The sequence below is a fragment of the Vespa velutina genome, chromosome 20, assembly GCF_912470025.1.
Source record: "Vespa velutina chromosome 20, iVesVel2.1, whole genome shotgun sequence".
NCBI classification, from domain to species: Eukaryota; Metazoa; Arthropoda; class Insecta; order Hymenoptera; family Vespidae; genus Vespa; species Vespa velutina.
In genome coordinates, this window is record NC_062207.1 from 3512917 (window position 1) to 3534720 (window position 21804).

Consider the following 21804-nt stretch of genomic DNA (forward strand, 5'->3'; position numbering starts at 1 on the left):
GATTTTATTTTCGTGAATATTTCTTAAACGCGACGATGTCCCAACTAGCAAACATTCACGCGTGGAAATCGAATTTTAAGGAATCGATTGGTATATAGGAGGAAGGTGTATGTTAGAAAAAATATGCAAATTACCTGAAATTATTGAGAACGATAAATTCCTTGTTGAATTGGTCACCACCGAAGACAAAATGGCTGACTTCTTGACCGGCTAGTACCTTGCTAGGCGCATGCGCATTGCATGATCTTGAATATATAGCGCCTTAATATATATATTAATTTTTCCATTTATTATTAAAAAACAGCATATAATATAAAATAAGAAAGCAAAAAATTCACAAAGAATTTTAGTAATTAGTATTATAACGATAGATTATTATTTTTGAACTAATGAATTAAAATATATTCCCGCCACTCAAACAATCTTCAAGTCGTTACACGTACATAGCTTTTCTTCTTACCACCTCACGAATCAAAACAAATACAATTAATAAATCGAATAATAAAAAAATGTATGCGTATTTATCAAAATGTTGTAATAAAAATCTTATTAATATTTTGAGCAATAATAATAATTCGTATGATTTTTATCTACATGTATAAGTATACTTAATAATATATAATTAATAAATTATACTTATTATTAAGAACATTATGACTCGATAGTAGGGAATCATCGAGAAGGTTTCAACGGTTTCTCGAAGAAGAACACGAAATAGAAGACAATAGTGACAATAGAAGACAAAATAACTGTAGTGAAGAATAATAGCTTGGAAATTGAAATATAACGAAGGAAAAAAGGTCATAATTTACATATTTACGTATTACTCAGATCTATATAATATCATAGAAAATACTTGTTTCAATGCCAAGATAGACGATAAAAAATTCTCCCTTTTTCTCTCTCTCTCTCTCTCTCTCTCTCTCTCTCTCTCTCTCTCTCTACATACGTGCATAAGAATTTCACAACGAAAGTTTCTTGAAATTTTTCTCTTTATTTTAGATTTTCGTATCATTTAAGTACACGCATATATATATATATGTATATTTATATATACATATTCATGTACAGGATTCTCTGGACGATAATACCTACAAAAAAGGACATCGTGTGCCATCTCGAAATATTATCAGATTTATCGAATAAATTTTAAAGCACATCAATTTGATTTCAAGTCGATAATGTAGATCTCATTTACATGAAGAAAACAATGTCATTTCGATGATGTAAATCCCCACAACGATCTCATATCTCAGATTTATCAAGTTCTCATTTCGTTTATTAATACTTAACATAAATGAGACAAGAAAGAGGATTCCGCATATAGACCAAAAAAAACATCGAAAGTGTAAGATTTTTTAAAAATATTATTTCAATTTGTTCTTTGATATATTATTGTAGCATAATGAAATGAACATCACATTCGAGGTTATAATATTATAATACTTTCTAATATCGCAAGAGATATTCTTCTACATGGGAATATTAGAAAATATGAAAGAACATTAAAAAGTTCAATTCCTTGATGCTTTATACTTTCCCATGGATTTAATTTTCAACAATCATTCAATGCAGCCTTTACACCTATTCTAACCATTCCAAGGTAAAATTCATAGACTTGATTAATGATGTTACTTGCGCTAGAAATTATTTTTTCCGTTCGAATATCTTAAAAAAAAAAAAAGAAAAAAAAACAACAACATCCCGTACACAATTTTCAATATACATTATAAATTTTCTGTTCTCTAGTTTCTGAAACGTATATACATATTATGAGATTTACGGGGAAGCTCTTAATGAATCCAAATAGTAAATTAAAAAGGTTAACTAAAGAGAGAGAGAGAGAGAGAGAGAGACAGAGAGAAGAGATTACGATGAGAAGAAGAACGTGTTCGCCTCTTGATGAAACCAGTTCTAGAAGGTGTGCTTGGATTTAGAATCGATTTCTTAGCACGATCTTGGCGATTTACGTCTCTTGCCTATCCGTATAAAATCTCAAGCTTTTATCATAGCAACATATAATAACTGTAACGATCGCTAATCCGAGGAAGGTTCTGTCGACGATCTCGCTAACGAAGAGAATAAAGAAAACAAAAGAATAAGGAAGAAAAGTCGAATGGAAAGATATCCGTGAAAGTATTAATATGGTTAGTAAAAATTTGTTATATGAGATAATTCAGATTAATATAATAATAATAATGGTAATGATATTGAGATATATCATAATAATAAACTTAAGTAACTGTCCATGTATTCTATGTTAATTGTAATAATAAGAAATTATATATAATAGCAATTATTATTGTTATGTAATATAATATTTCTTATTATTGATATTGACATACATATAGTATGGATAGTAAAGATTGATATTTTTCGTATTAGAAACACGAATAGATAGACGTTGTCCTAATCATTGATCAGGTTCAAAGAAAAAAATATACGATTTTATTCGTATGACAAAATGTATCTGAACTATGAGCTTGCCTCCTCCCTCCTCTCTTTCTCTTTTACAGGTATATGTAACCAAACGAAAAGACAAAGAGAGAGGATGAAAGAAAAGAAAGAGAAAGAGAAGAGAAGGCACAGATAAATTTTTCTCACGGCGAAATAAAGATCTTGTCGGACACGAGGGGGTACAAGAAGAAACAGCCGTACGTGGTGGCAAGACACGCGTGTTTACTAAGATAACCTCGGCTTTCAACGACCGCTTCTCTTCTTCTTCTTCTTCTTCCTCTTTTTCCTCTTCTTCTTCTTCTTCTTCTTCCTCCTCCTCCTCCTCCTCCTCCTCCTTCATCTTCTCCTTTTCTCTGCGCACCCACACATTGTGGATTCGGTGTTTTAGTTCGAGTCTCTTCAAACTCCAAGTTAAGAATTATTAAGAGATCTCACTAGTAAAAAAAAATGTTCAATTTTTTGAAAGCTGATTAGATGACTATCGCTATTAAGAAATTATTTCATTTTTTGTCATTAAATTATCGATTATTCTTGAGAAACTATCAAGTATAGAATGGTATTGATGCAAAGTATTGTGCGATTGTATGCAAAAGAAAAAAAAAATGCAAAAGATATAGGTATCTTCCCTTCTTTTCATCCTTCTCAGCTAACTTTAGTCTCGATGGTTATTCGAGAATGAAAGTAACTCGAGTAGGATGAGAGAAGAAAAAAAGGGAGGAAGAAGAGACGTTATAACCTTCTGGTTTCGACTCGAAAGCGTTGAAAATGTACCTTAGAAAGATCGAACTACATATCTCGTGAAGCAAAGGAATATTTTCGAAGCTGCAAAATGAACGAAAATTTGAGTTAACATCGAAAATGAGAAAGAAAGAGAAAGCAAGCGCGCAAGAGAGAGAAAGAGAAGCTGACTCTCCTGCCAGATTGAATCATCTTTCGGACGTCTTTGCGATCTCTCGACCGTGATAAACTCGAAATAGAATTTTTCTCTTTGTCAAGAAAGGAACGATAATATTACAACACGTACGAAAAAGAGGAACCTGAGAGGAATATTTGATTACAATGGTACGATACAATTCTTTCCTCGTTACCTTCAATAAAATAATAAATTCCAAAATAGAACGATATATGCAATAAAGATACAAAAGCATTAATATGATAAAACTTTCGGGAAATATCAGGTAGGATTATCTTTTAATTGTTAATTGTATAGAAAAACTTTATGACATAGAGATGGTAACAAATTTATTATAGCTCGAAGCTATATCGAGTAATTCACATTCGTAAATGAAAAACAGAGGAATAGAAAGCAAAGAGACGAGTCTCGAAACGAGCTCTACGTCCCCTTTCGAAGCATACTAACGTGTCAGGATCGTTTCGTTCCAGTATTTTACTACCTTTACCTGCCTGCCATTCGATCCCTTCTGTACTTCTTGCTTCTCTAATTAACGATGGATCAATTAACGTCTTCTCACTTTCGTAGACCTTAAGATACCTTCCGATGAGTGATATATGTATATATATATATATATATATATATATATAAATGTATGTATGTGGGTACATCATCTACAAGCGTGATTTTATTTTCTCTTTTATTATCAAGAATTATTTAACCTAAACACATTGATAAGACATTCTTACTTGAGAATATATTTTTTCCTAATAATTTATATGTAATAATATTATATGTGGATCTTTGATCTTTACATTACACGACTAAATTTTCTTTTTTCTCTTCTTTCAGATAACCTGACACTAAATCATTTTTTATCTTAGCATTACCATTGGACAATATGCTAAAAGATCGCCTAACAGCTTTATTTGCAACCCCTTTTTCTCTCGAGTACATACATACATACATACTCGTTCACTCGAAAGTACGCAGTTAGGATGTTAAGGACGTGTCGTAAACGGACCTCTTTGTCTTTAGAAAAACGAAAGCGAAAAGAGAGAATTGGAGAGAAAGACACGTGCATATATTTATTTGTACCGTATCCACTTCGTGTTCTACGCTCGAGCATGCCGTGAATTATGACTTTTCGCGACTAACAAACGCTTCTCCTCTCGTTCGAGCATGCGTAGGAAGATTTCTTCTCTCTCTCTCTCTCTCTCTCTCTCTCTCTCTCTCTTTCATATACATTTGTAATTATCGTTAACCGGATCCCTATCTCTTTCTCTCCTTCCTTTATTTTACAGGACAACATTCGATAAAACTCGATTCGTTTCGTCGTCGTCGTCGTCGTCATCATCGAATCACATTAAAATCTTCTAATTTGCTTTTATTAAAGCTCGATAAACGTCGAAGTGATATTTCAGCTTCGAATTCGAAAGTGGTTGATGTCTGTCACGGGAGCAAACCGTAAATGTGAATCGAGTCTGACATATACGAGAAAGAAAGAAAGAAATAGAGAAAGAGATAAGTTGCGTAGGTGTCGGTTATGATGATGAAAAGAGAAGGAAAAAGGGAAAGAAGAAAAGATTGAAAGCGACGGAACGAAGGCACGGTATAACTCTCATTCAACGTGGCAAACGAGTTGAAGGTGCTCTCTCAGAGAGTAATTAATCGCACACAAGTGCGAAATATCTTATGTGGAAATTAAAATGTGCTAACTCTCTTTAACGTGGGCGTTTATAACGATCGTGTTTTCTCACTATTACTGTTATATATTCTTCAATTTTCATTTAAATTATTTTCTAAGGAAGAGAGAAAAATATTTACATATATGTATATAATATGAGACTTGTAATATATAGGAAATCATTTCGTAATGGGAACATAATGAACTATCAAAATGAAAAAAAACAAAATATATATATATATATATATATATATATATATATGCAGTTTTAAATTACTCTTTGGACTTTTATCTTGAGTCTCACTCAAAGAGGTATTCCTATGTCTACGAGCCTTTAATGAAGAAATGAAAAAAAGGAAAAACATAATAAAAGAAATATAAATGAATGTAAAAATTGAAGAGAATATATAACATGTATTAGAAATTATTTTCATGTATCGTCATTGTGTGTGTTCCAGGAAGCAGAGAAGCAGCTTTCACGTACGCGATAAGCTCGGCTGGAGTTACATACGCGGTAACCGCAGCTTGCAGTCGCGGCAATATCACGGCTTGCGGTTGCGAACCGGCTATAAGGTAAACCGACGACTTGGCAGGCTCTTGCTGTCGTCCCTTGCGAACATATTAACGAGATTACCTGTGTTACTTCTTTTCTTCTCCCTCTACCTAGTTTCATTATATACATACCCTTTGACAGAAAAGGAAAATAGACGAATACATAATTAGTATCTTTCGTTTAGCAGGACGAGAAAGGAATTACCTCCGAATGGTTGGGAATGGGGAGGTTGCAGTGCAGATGTCACTTATGGAATGAGGTAGGCGGATTAATTAATAAAATCATTTTACGTTTCATTATGATCTCTACCTATCCATATCTTATGTACGTGTATATCGTACGTACGTATTAGATCTATTAAAAGAATTTCTCTTCATTCATTAATATTTCATTTCTTTGTAATTCGCTTTTTATTCCTGTCTCTATGAAAAACTAACATAATTATATAATATTAAATATAAGCTATAATCTTAAAAATCATTTCTACGAAAAGCTTTAAATCAACAATGATAATTTTTATTACATATCTTTTGATAGATCTAATCTAATTTTAATAATAGAATTTTAACATTGCAATTTAATGACAGGTTCGCACGTAGGTTCCTAGATGCAAGAGAGATCGAAGGCGATGCCAGAAGTCTGATGAATCTTCATAACAATAAAGCTGGAAGAAAAGTGAGTGCATTCTATCAGATGTTATTTTGCAGTAGACGAAATATATCTATATGCATTTTAATCAATGACAAAAATCTGTAAAAAGACGTAAAATTTTATAATGAACTTGTTTGTTCGAAAGGATTAACGATAATGATGGATCTCGATCGATGAAAGATTTACAATGGCTTGACAAGATAATAATCTTAGTAATGAGGCGTACGTTTATTTGCCTTCTTATTTAACACGATCTACAGACACTTATAGATCTTGATTTATTGAGCAATAACTTATACGAACGGTCAATCGTCGAGAAAATTTCACATTTTATTGTTCCTTTTTACTTCGAAAGCATTTAAAACTTATATTCTTTTAGACAGACCTAATGCAATACAATAGATATATACCTGTGTACAAAATAATTACACAGTAAAAAAAATAAAGAAAACATAAAAGTATTGTATCAGGAGAATTAACAACAATGCAGATTTAAAGACGGTCGAATAATTCAATCTTATTGAAATAAAGTCCATTGGTCGTTCTATCTGCCTCTTTTAAGTTTACTAAAGCTTACTAAAACCTTGCAAGTTTTACCTTACTAAAACCTTTATAATAGCTGTATACTTACTTAAATTTTTACAATAAATATATATGTATTTATTACGGTAGATAAATTATGGTACATCTTGGCTTAGGATGTTTTTATTATGAAAACAAACAGGTCATAGCAAAGTTGGTTCCTACGAATGCAAAGTTATAAGACCCTTTTTTACTTTCACTTTAATCACAATACGATATTAGAAATACTTGGTGATTTTCTAAGTAACGGAAAAATAATTAATCGTAGGAAAAGAAAATATAAGAAAAAAAGCTAAGTTATCCAACAAAAAAGTTGAAAAAGAAATTTGCCAACAAAAATAACTAATAGTAATATTTTTTGTAATCTTTTAGATCGTGAAAGCTCTTCTTCAAACAGAATGTAAATGTCACGGGGTATCTGGTTCCTGTACCGTGAAAACTTGTTGGAGAACATTGCCCAGTTTTCGTCAGATCGGTGACGCTCTTATGAAAAAGTATTATCGAGCTAAGGCGGTCGTTGCTATCACGCCTCCACCACCGCCCACAATCCAAGTAATGATCGAAGACATTCTTCATCGTAATTTCAATGAAAATTTATCGCATCTCTCCTACCTAAGATCGATTAAATTCTATTTCAATACGCATATTCATAGATTCTTTTCTTTCAATATTATATTTATCAAGAATATTAAAGAAAATAATTTAAGGATATAACAATATATACCAATGGTAAAGCGCATATAATATATCAAAATGACTTCGTTTCTTTTTTTTTTTTTTTTTCTTTTTTTTTTTTGTAGAGTTCTGAGAGCATATCACACTCAACTACAGCAGAAATAACGCCTATTCTCGGTAACGATGCAAAAACTCAAGGGAAACCAAATGATTTTATAAAATCTCATCGCGATCGACAAGCCTCAAAAAAGATGAACAACGGTGTTAAACCGAGGAGAGCACATTTGGTATTAAAAAGAAGTAAAGTTAGTACCGGCGGAAGTATGATGGGATCGAAAAGAATACCAAAAAGAAGCGAACTGGTCTTTCTTCAATCCTCGCCGAATTATTGCGAGCCGGATTTGGCTTTGGGTAGTTTGGGTACACAAGGCAGATATTGTAATCGAACGAGTAAAGGTAGATTAAAAAGAGAGGAGTCTCTCAATGTTTTCATTCAATATTTAATGACTTTGGTACACATTATATAATCAGGAATTTCTATTTCTTTTTTTTTTTTTTTTTTTTTTTGTTTTTGTTTTGTAGGTACCGATGGATGTGATTTGATGTGTTGTGGTCGTGGTTATAACACACATCAATTTACTAGAACTTGGCAGTGTAGATGTAAATTTCATTGGTGCTGTCATGTGCATTGTGACACGTGTACCGAACGTACGGAAGAATACACTTGCAAATGATGTAAATATTTACTTTTCGAGAGAAAATTGTCTTTGTGTAAGTGTGTTACAGAAAAATATTGAACAAATATCGACTGATCGATGATATTATTTTTTATTATCGTTCAGCTAATCTCTCTGATATATGATATAGCCTAATCATTGAAATCCTCGCAAAAAATAAGTATACAAGTGAGATTTACATGTATAGGTACATTAACTAAATATTAGTTTAAGAAAATTTACAAAAAGATTTACTGATCAAATAGATCTTAGTTCTCTAGCATTATGTGGTTGTACCTTCTCAAACTCAGTCTTAGAACAATATCACATCAATTTGTTGCACTATAATTGAGCTCAGAAATGTTGCAATTCAAAATGTTATTATATTAGGAATGAAAATTAGACATCCCCCCCCTCTCTCTCTCTCTCTCTCTCTCTCTCTCTTTTTTCTCTTACTCTTAGATATGTTGCATAAATTATTATTTATTTTTTATTATAAATAGACTATACTCGTGTGTTGTGTTGCTGCGTGTGTATGAGTGTAAAACTATATGTGTACATACATTCATAGTTGATGTATTTACCAATTACTAAATTTCTCTGTGTATTTCTGACACACAGACATTGTTATATGATTTTATTGAAGCTTTCACCGTGATTGTAAAACGTCAAGAAATTCAATAAACTAATAAATCTAAGTAGAAACATCAGGTATATACCATACGTAAATACGTATACCTGCAGCAAATACGTATACCTGAAGAGGTGAAATAAAGAAAAAAGAACCATTTATGAATTGCAGTGGTGGGGAAAAACTACTATATAAATGGGTAAATTTTCTTCAGTTTACCAGTTATTTTCAAATTTTCAACTGAGACGCATCGTGTCAGATTCAAACTTTGGTTTCTTCTGTCAAATACTATACTCCAGTCTAATACACTACGATAGTAGTACACTATATAGTTTCTGTGAAAAAAGAAAAAGTGTAAGTACGATTGAATTCTTTTTAATAATGAAATATATCAATTTTTTCCATAATAATAAATAAGCAAATCTTGTGTGATTGTAATTAATGAGTAATTGAAAATTGTAAGTGATATATGTGAATTTATTTAATGTAATGAATTAAAGACTCCTTTTTTTTTTTTTATAAATGTAACAAATTAATATCTTTGATTCTAATTGCAAAAATAAATATTAGTAGGATAGTTCCAGGTGTGATAATCAATTCTTGTCAAACTTCACCACATCGTCAATTTGATTATTAAATAATTTAAAGAATAATTCGAAAACTTTTACGAGTATTTAATCTCTACATTAAAAACAACTTATCTAATTTCTTAATTAAAAACAAACAAACGATATTGTTTATTAGTTCTTTTTTTTGTCTTTTAATAATTATTGTCAGTTCTAGCACTAAAAATATTTGAAAATCTGACTATATTTACAACATATGAGAATGAGTCATCTCCTCACCCAGAATTATTCTATTATTATTATTAGCATTATTATTAAATTTATCTCTTGGCCAATGTAAAATAAATAATTAAATATAAAAATGACTTTTTTCTGTACAGATACATCAATTATCAAAAATGAACGGAATGATGGCAGCAAACTATTTTCTTCTACCAAACAACGACGATGAATATCCAGAAGAAATTTTACAATTAACGCTACCACAACTACCGTCAAATTATATATGGATGGCGATTTCTTGCACTTGCAACAGACATCATGTGCACTTCCCAGTACCGATTGAACATCCGATTCATCACGTTGGCCCTAGTTATGTTGAAATTGATGATGAAATACTTATCGAAAATGATCTACCAATCGGACTAGAAGAAAGGGAACCGGATGCCATAAGACGAGAGTATCGACGCAGACGATACTTTCAACATATGGAATTCCAACAAAAAGAACAAGAACGTATAGAACGAAGAAGACGAGAAATGAGATATTTACAACTTGCAGCACAACAAGTTGTAAATCGATATGAACAAAGAAATGAAGAAGAAAATGAAGGGCAAATAAATCCACCACCATTGGAAGCAATTCCACTAGAGGATCAGCCGGAACCAATCTTCTTGGAAGAAAATCTCGTGGAAGAAAGAATAGAGCCACCAGTGAACGAACCACCTGATGTTCACAATAATTTAGAAGAAAATTTAGATCGTTAAAATAAAATCTATAATTAAATTATTTTAATTGAAAATAGTTAATAGACACAATAAGTTATAATAAATTATATAATAAATTAAGAAAGTGAAAGAGAGAAAGCATGAAAAAATGAAAGAGAGAGAAAATGTGTGTACATGTGTGTGTGAGAGAAAGAGATACATAACGATGTAAATTCATGTATAAAATTAACTACTTCTTTTTTCTTCAACATTTCTAATGATTTACTCTTTCAGTATTAACATTAAAAAAGTTATTAAAAATGTAGTGTAATAACTTCCTGTACTATTTTTTATACATGACTTTACAAAAAATATTATAGTAAATGCATATCAAAAATCTAACTTATATAATATATATATATATAGCAACATATCAACATCGTAAACCAACATTGTAATAAATCCAACCTATGTGTTTCTTTTATATGAATGTGCAAATGTTTCTTTTTCGTATTTTATACTTTAAATATAATAAAATATTAAATATGAGCTATGAAGAAATATTTTTGATATTGTGCATAAAAATCTTTATACAACCTCCATCTTTGTAATTCCAATCTGAACAGGGAGGCATAGTTGTGCACTTGAGTATTAAGAAAAATATTTGACGAAGCTTTAAAAAGCATTCAACATTTCTTGTGCTTCTTTCTTAGCTTGAACATCTTCGTGGGTTGTAGTCGGATATTCTGTGGTCAATTTTAAATATTTGAGAGCATCTTCTTTTCTACCTAATTTTAAATAAGTTTTTGCAAGCATAAGTAAATTATAACTATAAAAATTAGGACTTGTTTCTTCTGCCTTTTCAAAATATATTAATGCCTCTTCAAAGGATGAATCCGGGGGTACATCAAATACTAATGATGCAATTTTTCTTTGATACCATGCTAAATCAGATACTTGATAACACCAACTGCCAAGCATGTACAAAGTAGTAGGGTCCTTTGGATTTAATTCTATTGCCCTCTATGATAAAAAATAAGAAATAAGAAGAAAAAAAGGAATTCTGGATAATTCATTATTAAGGTAGATAAAACATAAATAGCATACAAGCATATGCTTCTTAATGCTGTATAACTGTTGTATCCTAGACTTCATGCCTTCCATAGAACTTTTACTATCAAGTAATATTGACATCCATTTTTGTACAGCATAATGATCCTCTTTGATATTAATTGCAGTTTGTATAAAATTATAAGCTTCTAGAATCATTTCTTTTGCTTCCGATTCGTTAGCTGTCTTTGACAAATTATATAAAACCCTACTCAAACGCCATAGAATTTCTACGTCCTCATTATGCTAGATATACAAAAAATAAATAACATTTCATAAAAAATAACAAAGAGCACTCGATACCTTGTAGTATAACTCTATACCTTGTAATTTGATAAATGTTTATATAATTGCTTGTATAAGCCTTGGTCAAACAAAACATCTGCCGTTATAATATAGCTTTCTTTCGTAGCAATTTTTTTTGCTTCGCTATTATTCTCTTTCTCTTTCTCTTTGTCTTTTGTGGATTGAAAAGTCCAAAGAGCCATCATAGTGGGTACTACATAAGTCAGTTTATTACTGAAGTTACACTTCTGATTCTGTTAATAACAAAAGGTCACAAGCATTAGTTATTAAAAATCATTGCCATTTCATTTTTAAATAAAAAAAAAAAAAAATTGTTCGATTACCGTTCGTACTACTAAAGCAACTTTGCACATATCGAACCTTTGACATATTTTGATCGAGGTCATGAAACGAAACACTTTCGACAACATTGTCAAATATAAACAAATAAATATCATATAAAAATTATCAAACACGCATAATTTATTCTTTACTTATTTATATATATATATACATTATATTTTAAAAGCTAGGCGAGAGAGAGAGAGAAACGGATCACGAATGAACAACCGTGCAAGGAGAAAGCATATATCACTACTACTTGTTCCTACTTGGAGCTTAGAGTGATCGAATGTAAACAGAATTATGGAAATAACCGACAATTTTTTTTTAACGAAAGTGGAAGATAAATGTCAGTATAGATATGTGTGTATAAACATTAAATAGAAGAGAATAACGCCCCCTGGTATTCAGTATATCAACTCTACTTGACATTTATTTAAAGAATATCTAATACTGTAATGTGATTTTTTTATTTATTATTTAAACAATAATAATTCTTTTGCATGAATCGCAAAGCGATAAAAATCCCAGATCAGTAATATAAATATTTAATATCGATACAGAGAAATATTTAATATCGCAACGACACTGTTATAACCAACTTCAATATGTTAAGTATCGATCTATTCAGTGATATCTCTTCTTCAGTGTGTACATAGTCGAAATTGATGATAAAGAAAGAAAAGTTATATTAAAGAAATAATTATTATAACACACACACACACACACACACGTATATATACATATATATATATAATCGATTAGTGCAGTTGTTGCTACTTTTTGAAGTATACAATGGAAACGATATTAGAGCAACAACGACGTTATCATGAAGAAAGAGAACGTTTGATGGACGCTATGGTGAAGGAAATGCTTTATAAAAAGCCAGGGCATCGTGAAAATATAAATTCTGAGCATAGATTAAAGATGTTGTTAGATCAGTATATGGATAGCACTGCAAATTTACAAGATTTGTACGAAGATAAAGATGGTCAAAGAAAAGAGGAGGTAAGAGGTTATGTTTTTGCATCTCCATGAGCTAATAATTTTTATACAATTTCCAGGTACAAGCACTTTCAGGCCCCAACGAATTCTCAGAATTTTATTCTCGCTTAAAATCAATTAAAGAATTCTATCGTAGACATCCAAATGAAATTAGTGTACCCATGTCCGTTGAATTTGAAGAATTAGCCAAAATGAGAGAGAATCCTACGGAGGAATTGTCTAATCTTGTAGAATTTACCGACGAAGAAGGTTATGGGAAATATTTAGACCTCCATGAATGTTACGAAAAGTATATTAATCTTAAAGGAATCGAAAAGGTTGATTACATCACTTATTTGTCTACATTCGATCACTTGTTTGACATTCCAAGAGAAAGAAAAAATGCTGAATACACCAGATATGTCGAAGCCCTTTTATCCTATTTAGTTGATTATTTAAGTAGGGTTAGACCTTTGCTGGACATAAATGCAGAAATTGAGGAAGCCAATAAGGATTATGAGACGCAGTGGGAAAATAATACTTTTCCAGGATGGCCGAAGGAAACTGGAAGTGCATTGACACACGTTGGAGCACATTTGGAACTATCCGCTTTTTCATCTTGGGAAGAACTTGCATCCCTTGGATTAGATAGATTGAAATCTGCATTAATGGCTTTGGGTTTAAAATGCGGCGGTACTTTGGAAGAAAGAGCCCAGAGACTTTTTAGCACAAAGGGTGAAGCTTCTCTTGATCCTAATTTATTAGCCAAAAATAAAAACAGAAAGTCTGGTAAAGGGAAAGATACTGAGAAACAGAAGGAGATTGCAAGGTTGGAGTCTCATGTTTATAGACTAGCAGAATTGGTATCTAGTCAGAGAGTAGCTACAAAAGAAAATGTACAAAGGAAACAAGCTAGAACGGAAGGTGAACGGGGTGATTCCGATGCAGAAGCAAGTGCAAGCGAATCCGAAGAAGAAGATGATAATGAAGTACCTTATAATCCTAAAAATTTACCTCTCGGATGGGATGGCAAACCTATACCATATTGGTTATATAAATTGCATGGCCTTAATATTAGTTACAATTGTGAGATCTGTGGAAATTTTACATATAAGGGACCAAAAGCTTTTCAAAGACATTTTGCGGAATGGAGACATGCTCATGGTATGCGTTGTCTCGGCATTCCAAATACCGCACATTTTGCTAATGTAACTCAGATAGAAGATGCTCTTGCCTTGTGGGAAAAACTTAAGACGCAGAAGCAAGCCGAACGGTGGCAACCAGAACAAGAAGAAGAATTTGAAGATTCTCTTGGCAATGTGGTCAATCGTAAAACATATGAAGATCTTAAAAGACAAGGCTTGCTATAAAATAAGATATCAAAGTAGAAGTTTATACAATTAATATTATCTATATAGAAGGAGGGTTTGCTTATTGCGTAATCGATAAAATATGGTTTAATAAAAAATATGATATAAAAATTAAATTGTTTAATATAATATGGTTTATCGTTTGTAATCCATTATTCTATCATTCATATATTCATCTATGATTTATTATTTAAATTGCCTTCACACTTAAACTCCTCGATAGTTCTCTTATATTCCTTTGATTGACTTAAAGTCAGTTTCAAGCTACTAGGGGGGGCTTTGCCCGAAACATTGAAAGGGCCACATTCTCAACAACCAATGATTACACAATTTTAAAATTCTAACCAGCCAAAAATTTCGAAAGCGCCATCTGATAGGAGAAGAAATATTTCTGGCTAGCAACGCCGATTGCACGATGGTGTTAATTTCTACGGTGTTCCGAAGAAGGTCTATATCGGTTTGTACATCGATTGGTGATCGTTTTTATATGCTTACTATTAATAACCGTATATATTTATTTGAATTAGACGAATATTGATTAATCGTTAATAAAAATGTTAGACAATTATTTTTCATATGTAATACCGTTTTAACAAAATTAATGTTTTGAATTCCTTCCTGCCGTTTTATAACCACGTGTTTTGAATTTTATCGTTCTAGCCGAAATCAAAGCTTAATGTAAATGACTTTACGAGCCATTGAAATAAAATTTGCAGAAGACGTTAAGAAATGCCATATTAAAATGAAAAACCGTTACGACGACATACTATGTATATTTAAATTTTGATTAATATTACGACTGTACAGATTAAGCTCGTCACCCCGTTATAGAGGCATGCTGAAGCAAAATGACGGAATTTGTGGAAGGTTGGATTTTAGGACACACATTAGGAGAAGGTGCTTATGGCGAGTGAGTATATTATTTTCTATATTAAACGATAGAAACATTTTCAATTAGATTTACAAATTTTATATTTCAAATTTAATTGTATGTATTTTCTTTTTCCTTTTCTTTTTCTTTTCTAATTTGCGTACGTATTCTATCCTTTCAAATATTGCATCCTCGTCTCATAGTTCTTAAGAAAAAAATAATAAAAAGTGTTAAAATAATTTCATGTTTTATTTATCTACCTAACATTTATTTCGTAAGATATTAATTGAACATTGAGAAGCTTTTTCTAATAGGCAATTTTTTCTGTCATAGATATATTATTGGCTTTTATCAATACTAGATTAAAAATATAAGGATTCATTTCTTTGTAAATTATGTTTCTTAAGTTCACTTAAGAATGCTCCATAACACCAAACAAATTTTTATTTTTAATACGGTTCTTTTTCTTTTTATATATATATATATATACATACATACATACATACATACATACATACATATATATATATATATACATATATACATACATACATACATACATATATATATATATATATATATGTATATTTTCAGAGTTAAGTTAGTTATAAATAAGACTACGGGCGAAGCTGTTGCTATGAAAATGATAGATGTACAAAGACATCCAGATGCTCGACAATGTGTGAGAAAAGAAACTACTATTCATAGAATGTTGTCAAATCCTAATATTATACAGTTTTTTGGAAAGCGCAGCGAACCAACCATGGAATATATATTTTTAGAGTATGCTTCTGGCGGAGAACTTTATGATAGAATTGGTTGGAAACATTAACATCATTTTATTTATACTATGTTTGTAATGTAATTGTAAAAAAAGAAAATAATTTTTCTATCCTTCTCAACAGAACCTGACATTGGTATGCCGACCTATGAAGCTCAGAGATATTTTAAACAATTAATTAATGCAGTTGAATATCTACATAGTCGAGGAGTTGCGCATAGAGATCTCAAACCAGAAAATTTATTATTAGATGATAATGATAATTTAAAGATTACTGATTTTGGATTAGCAACCATTTATCGTGTACAAGGAAAAGAACGTACTTTAGAAAAAAAATGTGGAACATTACCGTATGTGGCACCAGAAGTTCTTGTGCAAGCTTATTATGCTGAACCTGCTGATATTTGGTCTTGTGGTATAATTCTGGTGTCCTTACTTTGTGGAGGTAAGTATTACATTTTATTTCACTTATCTTGTTTTTATATATTATTATTATATTCGATTCCTATATGTTTGGCGTTATAAATTATAAATAAATGAGAAAGATCGTTAATATTTATCGCTCATAGATCAATGTGCCTTGTAGTTTGAATTAAATAAAACTTCTAATGCGTAGCTTACATTCCTTAGTTTTTAACTGGTCCATCTCTGAAATATAGAACTGCCTTGGGATCAATCCTTGGCAGAATGCCCAGAGTATATGGCATGGAGGAATGGAAAATACATGTCACTTACACCATGGAAAAAATTGGATAACTTAGAATTATCTTTAATCAAAAAAATCCTTGCACACGTACCATCTACTAGATATACAATAAAAGAGATTAAAAATCATCGATGGTTTCTTTTGCAACTGGAAAAAGGTATTCATGATAATTAGATTTTATATTAGTAATAAATTATTTTTCAAATGCTTATATTTATGGTCACTTGAACTACATTATAAAATGTATCAGTGTTTACTTAGTCAGGTACTGAGTGACTTTGAGCATATACAAAATTACCCAAAGCTGCTTGGTACCTAACTGTGTGGACATCTGTTTCTACGGATTTTCTCTTTTTGTTTATTAATGTAAGTATTCGAAATTTGAAAGAGATATTCTCCTCTCATGTTTCTATATACTATTCCATATCACTAATATCACTGATATTATTCTTTTTTCAGCAATATAATTACAAATCTGCTGTTCACCTTTTCATTATGACGGCAATATTATAAATAGCTATTGCCTTTTCTTTGGTAATACAGCTCTATGATTTTAATTAATGGTCATAAAGCTAGATTACCAAAGCAAAGAGCATCGGCATATACATCCAAGCGAAGTGAAGAGTGAAAATTTAAAAAAATAACCGTGATATAAAGTAATAATATACTACTCTAATATGACACATATAATAAAAATAAAAGTGACATTTCACTTTTTTTTTGCTCCAGATGATTTAAGTAGTAGATATAGTGTGCCTGCTAGAAAGTGTACTCAAACAGATGGAGAAAATCCATCAAGATCTTGTTTATCACAACCTGACTTAGTTGGGGAGGAAAATGTTAATATTGGGAATATGAGATTAGATGAAAGATCAGGTTTCTCATTTTCTCAACCTGCTCACATTGAAGATTTGCTACTTTGTACTCAACCAATGCAATGTACTGCGCATGCAAGTCAAGTAAGTTTATGTGTTGAATCGTGTGTGTGTGTGTGTGTGTGTGTGTGTGTGTGTGTATGTATTTATTTATACATACACACATTGTGTATATTGATTCACATAAATATGAATAATGCAATCTATATTATGTATATTTTAGCAAACACCTTTCCAACAACTTGTAAGACGTATGACTAGATTTTTTGTGACAACAGACTTCGAAATGACAGTAAAAAGATTATTGAACTGTTTACAATATGAGAGTTATACTTATCGTATTAACGATTTTCGCATTGTAAGTAGTTTAATTAATATTATTTTGTGATATTATTTTACACACAACGATCTCTTTGTGCAATGTGAATAATATTCTTTCAGATTACTATATCAACCGTAGACAAAAGAAATATGCCTTTAGTGTTCAAAGCGAACGTTGTTGAAATGGATAATAAATTATTGGTAGATTTCAGATTGTCAAAAGGTTGTGGTATTGAGTTTAAAAAAAAGTTTGTTAAATTTAAATCTCTCCTCACTGATATTATTTTAAAAGTTCCTGTTACATGACATGTGTTACCTATATGTATGGAAATCATGACTAGATAAGATTTTTTGTGTCTATTAACAATGGAATTTAATGATTATGTTCTTATATATATTTTTTTTATAAAGTACTTATATGAAGTTATGCTATATTGTCTTATCTTTCAGAATTACCTCCTTATTCCCTTTTCTAATCTTTCAAGTGAATCTTTCTTTCTGTAATGAAAAATGAAATTAAAAGCAAACATGAATATTTGAAGATTTACAAATTTCTGTTCACATTGATTTGACGAAGTCAATATTGAAAATATTACATTATTTGCTTAGTAAGTTTTAGACAAAAGATTTTATTTATATTTTTGTAGAATTGTAATTAAAAATGTTTTATTTCCTAGTTTGAATATATTCCCTAGAATTAGGTAAATATCTTGCCCACATGTCTGTGACCTATTATATAGGTTAGAATTATATAGGCCGTCTTCAAAGGAATCAATGCAAAGACCCAAACGTGGTTTCATTTAAAGACACAAAAATTGTATATTTATAATGAATATATAAATAATTTCTAAGTACAATTAGAGAAAGAAAATGTTAATTCTAAAATATTTAATATTTATAACAAGTGGTACATTAGTATTTTTATTTACATGTTATATTAACTTAGCCTATTTGTTGGATGTATTTGGACAATTGTTTACATTTAATGCCTTTAAACCAAACTATGATTATATAGTTGGTACGTTTTATCTATAGTTAACACAAAAATAGTTACAATAAGCTAATATTTCCCATTGCTCATCTTCTAATTGTTTCTTTTGCAGTTGGAGCTGGAACTTCTGGTGCAATTATTGCTGCAAGATTAGCAGAGAATGGACAAAGTGTGTTATTAGTAGAAGCTGGTGGTACGGCACCACCATTTTTAGATATACCCTTATTGTCACCATTATTACAAAACAGTATATATGATTGGCAATATATTACTGTACCCCAGCATAATGCTTGTAAAGCTTTAAAAAACAACGTATGTAAATAAGACAAATTACAATATTTTGTATTAATATCTAATAATGTGTTCGTTTATAGCAAAGTAAATGGCCAATGGGAAAAATTCTTGGTGGAACGAGTAGATTGAATTATATGACATATGTACGTGGACATCCTCAAGATTATGCCAACTGGTTTCCTGATTTTAATGGTATTTAAATAATATAATTTTATGTATTTTTGTATCACATTCTACATCTGCTGCACTATTAATATTTTTATATCATATAGATATAATTATATCATTATAGATTATATAATTGGGAAAAATGATTCAGTGAAAATACAAAAATCAAGATGGCATACTGATCTTGTTAATGCGATATTAAAGGGTATAGTGGAAATTGATGGAAAAGTTAGTAATATAAATGAAGCTTTAGATACAGGTGCTATTATATTTTATTAAACTGTTAATAATGTATAAAATCTATAAGAATATCTAGATGTTCATTTATTTAGGTTTCATGAAGGTTCAATTATTTGCTGACAATGGAAGAAGATGGAGTACGGATGACATGTTATATAGAAAATATCAACATACTTTGGACATTATTACTCATGCACGAGTTGATAAAGTATGTTTATCATAATTATTACATGTAAACTATATATTTCTATTTAATATACACACACACACACACACACACACACACATATATATATATATATGTATGTATGTTGTTTATTTTAATAGGTTTTACTAAACTCAAAAAAGGCTACAGGAATACAGTTTACAAAATTTGGTAGAACTTCCAAAATCACAGCTAATGATGGTGTCATCGTTAGTGCTGGTGTAATTGGTAGTCCAAAATTACTGATGCTCTCTGGAATAGGCCCAGAAAAACATTTAAAAGATGTGAATGTAAATTCTTTATACATTTACTTTAGAAGTAATGTTTTCCATAATTATTTAAAATTGATATTCTAATGTAAAAACTGTATAATTTATTAGATCAAAGTGATCAATGACTTGCCAGTGGGTCAAAATTTAATGGATCATGTTCTGACTGGTATTGATTTAGTAAGACTGAAGATGAGTTTATCTATTAGTATGATTAATGCTCTTAATCCTATGGCATTATTAAATTATTTCTTTTTTGGCAAAGGTAAATAACAATAATATAATGAAGGAGGAAGAAATACATCTAGTATTATCATTTTAGGACCATGGACATCCTCGGGTATTGAAGTTTTAGGAACATTTCACAGTACTTTACAAGAAAATAAATTCTCAAAACCAGATTTACAATTAATAATATTACCTCTTGGTATATCAACGAATTATGGCATAGTTCTCAAAGAAGCAATGGGAATATCTGATGAGGTAATGATATAATTTTAAGTTTGAGCTTAATTAGGAAGATTGAAACTAATACATGTAAATAATATAGATTTATTATATATATATATATATTTTTTTTTTCTTTTTTTGATAGGTGTATGCTAAATACTTCTCACCTTTAGAGAATGATAATGTTGTAACAATTGCACCAGTTTTGTTACATCCAAAAAGTTTAGGAGAAGTGAAACTTCGTAGTAAGGATCCTTCTGATGAACCTTTAATTGATCCAAAATATCTGTCTAATAAATACGATATTGATGCTCTTATAGATGGTAACAACAATGTTTGATTAATTAATGAATTTATTATTTATCATATAATAAATACATTATGCGTTTTACAGGTATACAATATTTAAAGAAGCTCATTAACACAAATGCCATGAAAAAGCTAGGTGCATCTCTTTACAAAAAATCTTTTCCAGGCTGTGAGGCTAATGAATTTGATTCTTTAGAATATTGGAAATGCTATATACGACATTTATCATTAACTGCTTATCACCCTGCAGGTACATGTCGTATGGGAGATGTTGTCGATACATCGTTCAGGTAAATAAGAGATCAGTTACTTTTTAATATATATTTTCAAAAGTAATCATTCATTACTGATTCGCACTATAAAAAAAATCCACTTTATATTAATTTAGTTTTGATGCTTTTATTGAGAAATAAAAATTTATTGTAGGGTATATAATATAAAAAATTTATATGTTGTGGATGCATCAGTATTACCATCTCTACCTAGCGGCAATATAAATGCTGCTCTCATAATGATGGCAAAAAAAGCTGTTGATATTTTAAAACAAATAAAAAATAAACAATTGCACAATTTTAGAAACTATAATAATACATCTCTGTTATGTTATACATTTAATATTTGCAATAGGCTTTGTTATCCATAATTAACTTGAATTTCTTAAATTAATATTATTATTCTTATCTGCAATATATTACTTGTCTTTAAAAATAAGAAAATATTTTGTTATTCTAAATAACAAGAACGATGTTTAAGATATACTCAATAGGTAAGTCTTCCTATATATTATATTATATTTTAGTTTTATAGAAATAATTATTTAGTTATTTAATTAATTATTATTCTCTATAATAAGATTGTACATATATGCTCATACAAATGATAATATTATGATTATTA

At 30.3% G+C, this 21804-nt stretch overlaps 5 protein-coding genes and 1 long non-coding RNA gene across 21 annotated transcripts in view; 5 read left to right on the forward strand and 1 right to left on the reverse strand.

Annotated features, from left to right (window-relative positions):
• The window catches only part of LOC124956163 (protein Wnt-7a-like), a 43867-nt gene extending 33938 nt beyond the window's left edge, over positions 1-9929 (forward strand). For 3 of the 9 annotated variants that reach the window (XM_047511632.1, XM_047511630.1, XM_047511629.1), the window contains exons 3-8: positions 5495-5609; positions 5774-5848; positions 6177-6264; positions 7195-7374; positions 7623-7953; positions 8080-8231. In XM_047511632.1, the coding sequence (XP_047367588.1) occupies positions 5495-5609; positions 5774-5848; positions 6177-6264; positions 7195-7374; positions 7623-7953; positions 8080-8231 (941 nt within the window). Of the gene's footprint in view, positions 1-5494; positions 5610-5773; positions 5849-6176; positions 6265-7194; positions 7375-7622; positions 7954-8079; positions 8269-8834; positions 8975-9790 lie in introns of those variants that run through there. The other 6 variants (XM_047511631.1, XM_047511628.1, XM_047511627.1 and 3 more) reach the window with 5 other exon arrangements.
• Positions 666-4631, forward strand: LOC124956166. The gene is made up of 4 exons (XR_007103130.1): positions 666-800; positions 1072-1603; positions 1750-2147; positions 4202-4631. It is a non-coding gene; the product is annotated as an uncharacterized LOC124956166 (long non-coding RNA).
• Positions 7980-12650, reverse strand: LOC124956164 (regulator of microtubule dynamics protein 1-like). Of its 3 annotated transcripts, XR_007103129.1 has the most exons (5): positions 12076-12649; positions 11770-11985; positions 11444-11692; positions 10934-11359; positions 7980-9179 (listed from the first exon to the last, which is right to left on the reverse strand). XR_007103129.1 is itself a non-coding variant. In XM_047511634.1 (4 exons), the coding sequence occupies exons 1-4, from the start codon at positions 12119-12121 to the stop codon at positions 11012-11014; spliced, it is 822 nt and encodes a 273-aa protein (XP_047367590.1). In that variant the 5' UTR covers positions 12122-12650; the 3' UTR covers positions 7980-11011. The 3 variants fall into 3 exon arrangements, 2 of the variants coding, with proteins under 2 accessions (XP_047367590.1, XP_047367589.1); XM_047511634.1 differs by having other exon boundaries at positions 7980-11359; positions 12113-12650; XM_047511633.1 differs by having other exon boundaries at positions 7980-11359; positions 12076-12648.
• Positions 12479-14602, forward strand: LOC124956159 (splicing factor 3A subunit 3). Its single transcript, XM_047511613.1, has 2 exons — positions 12479-13081; positions 13138-14602. The coding sequence occupies exons 1-2, from the start codon at positions 12869-12871 to the stop codon at positions 14425-14427; spliced, it is 1503 nt and encodes a 500-aa protein (XP_047367569.1). The 5' UTR covers positions 12479-12868; the 3' UTR covers positions 14428-14602.
• A 139-nt stretch (positions 14603-14741) lies between these two features.
• On the forward strand, positions 14742-18408 carry LOC124956162 (serine/threonine-protein kinase grp). Of its 5 annotated transcripts, none has more exons than XM_047511618.1 (8): positions 14742-14884; positions 15088-15337; positions 15893-16116; positions 16204-16524; positions 16739-16942; positions 17515-17744; positions 17884-18018; positions 18102-18408. In XM_047511618.1, the coding sequence occupies exons 2-8, from the start codon at positions 15276-15278 to the stop codon at positions 18285-18287; spliced, it is 1362 nt and encodes a 453-aa protein (XP_047367574.1). In that variant the 5' UTR covers positions 14742-14884; positions 15088-15275; the 3' UTR covers positions 18288-18408. The 5 variants fall into 5 exon arrangements, with proteins under 5 accessions (XP_047367574.1, XP_047367577.1, XP_047367578.1 ...); XM_047511621.1 differs by having other exon boundaries at positions 15235-15337; XM_047511619.1 differs by having other exon boundaries at positions 14884-14983.
• Positions 18409-18597: 189 nt separating this feature from the next.
• LOC124956157 (glucose dehydrogenase [FAD, quinone]-like) lies at positions 18598-21779 on the forward strand. 2 transcript variants are annotated; one of them, XM_047511609.1, is made up of 11 exons: positions 18598-18999; positions 19085-19284; positions 19347-19458; positions 19559-19693; positions 19767-19882; positions 20002-20163; positions 20260-20413; positions 20471-20631; positions 20744-20921; positions 20993-21197; positions 21334-21779. In XM_047511609.1, exons 1-11 carry the CDS (start codon positions 18852-18854, stop codon positions 21548-21550), a joined length of 1788 nt encoding a protein of 595 aa, XP_047367565.1. In that variant the 5' UTR covers positions 18598-18851; the 3' UTR covers positions 21551-21779. The 2 variants fall into 2 exon arrangements, with proteins under 2 accessions (XP_047367565.1, XP_047367564.1); XM_047511608.1 differs by having other exon boundaries at positions 20002-20169; positions 21334-21777.
• The last annotated feature ends 25 nt before the right edge of the window (positions 21780-21804 follow it).

Bases quoted from the DNA above. Each gene is read 5' to 3' on its own strand.
- LOC124956164 (XM_047511633.1), bottom strand. From the start codon at position 12,189: ATGATATTTATTTGTTTATATTTGACAATGTTGTCGAAAGTGTTTCGT. The intron at 11,986-12,075 runs GTAATCGAACAA...TGTTATTAACAG, and splicing joins TTGCTTTAGTAGTACGAACG to AATCAGAAGTGTAACTTCAG. The intron at 11,693-11,769 runs GTATAGAGTTAT...TTGTATATCTAG, and splicing joins AACATTTATCAAATTACAAG to CATAATGAGGACGTAGAAAT.
- LOC124956159 (XM_047511613.1), top strand. From the start codon at position 12,869: ATGGAAACGATATTAGAGCAACAACGACGTTATCATGAAGAAAGAGAA. The intron at 13,082-13,137 runs GTAAGAGGTTAT...TACAATTTCCAG, and splicing joins ATGGTCAAAGAAAAGAGGAG to GTACAAGCACTTTCAGGCCC.
- LOC124956162 (XM_047511618.1), top strand. From the start codon at position 15,276: ATGACGGAATTTGTGGAAGGTTGGATTTTAGGACACACATTAGGAGAA. The intron at 15,338-15,892 runs GTGAGTATATTA...GTATATTTTCAG, and splicing joins GGAGAAGGTGCTTATGGCGA to AGTTAAGTTAGTTATAAATA. The intron at 16,943-17,514 runs GTATTCATGATA...TTTTTGCTCCAG, and splicing joins TCTTTTGCAACTGGAAAAAG to ATGATTTAAGTAGTAGATAT.
- LOC124956157 (XM_047511608.1), top strand. From the start codon at position 18,852: ATGTTAATTCTAAAATATTTAATATTTATAACAAGTGGTACATTAGTA. The intron at 19,000-19,084 runs GTACGTTTTATC...TTTCTTTTGCAG, and splicing joins AAACTATGATTATATAGTTG to TTGGAGCTGGAACTTCTGGT. The intron at 20,170-20,259 runs GTAAATTCTTTA...ATAATTTATTAG, and splicing joins AACATTTAAAAGATGTGAAT to ATCAAAGTGATCAATGACTT.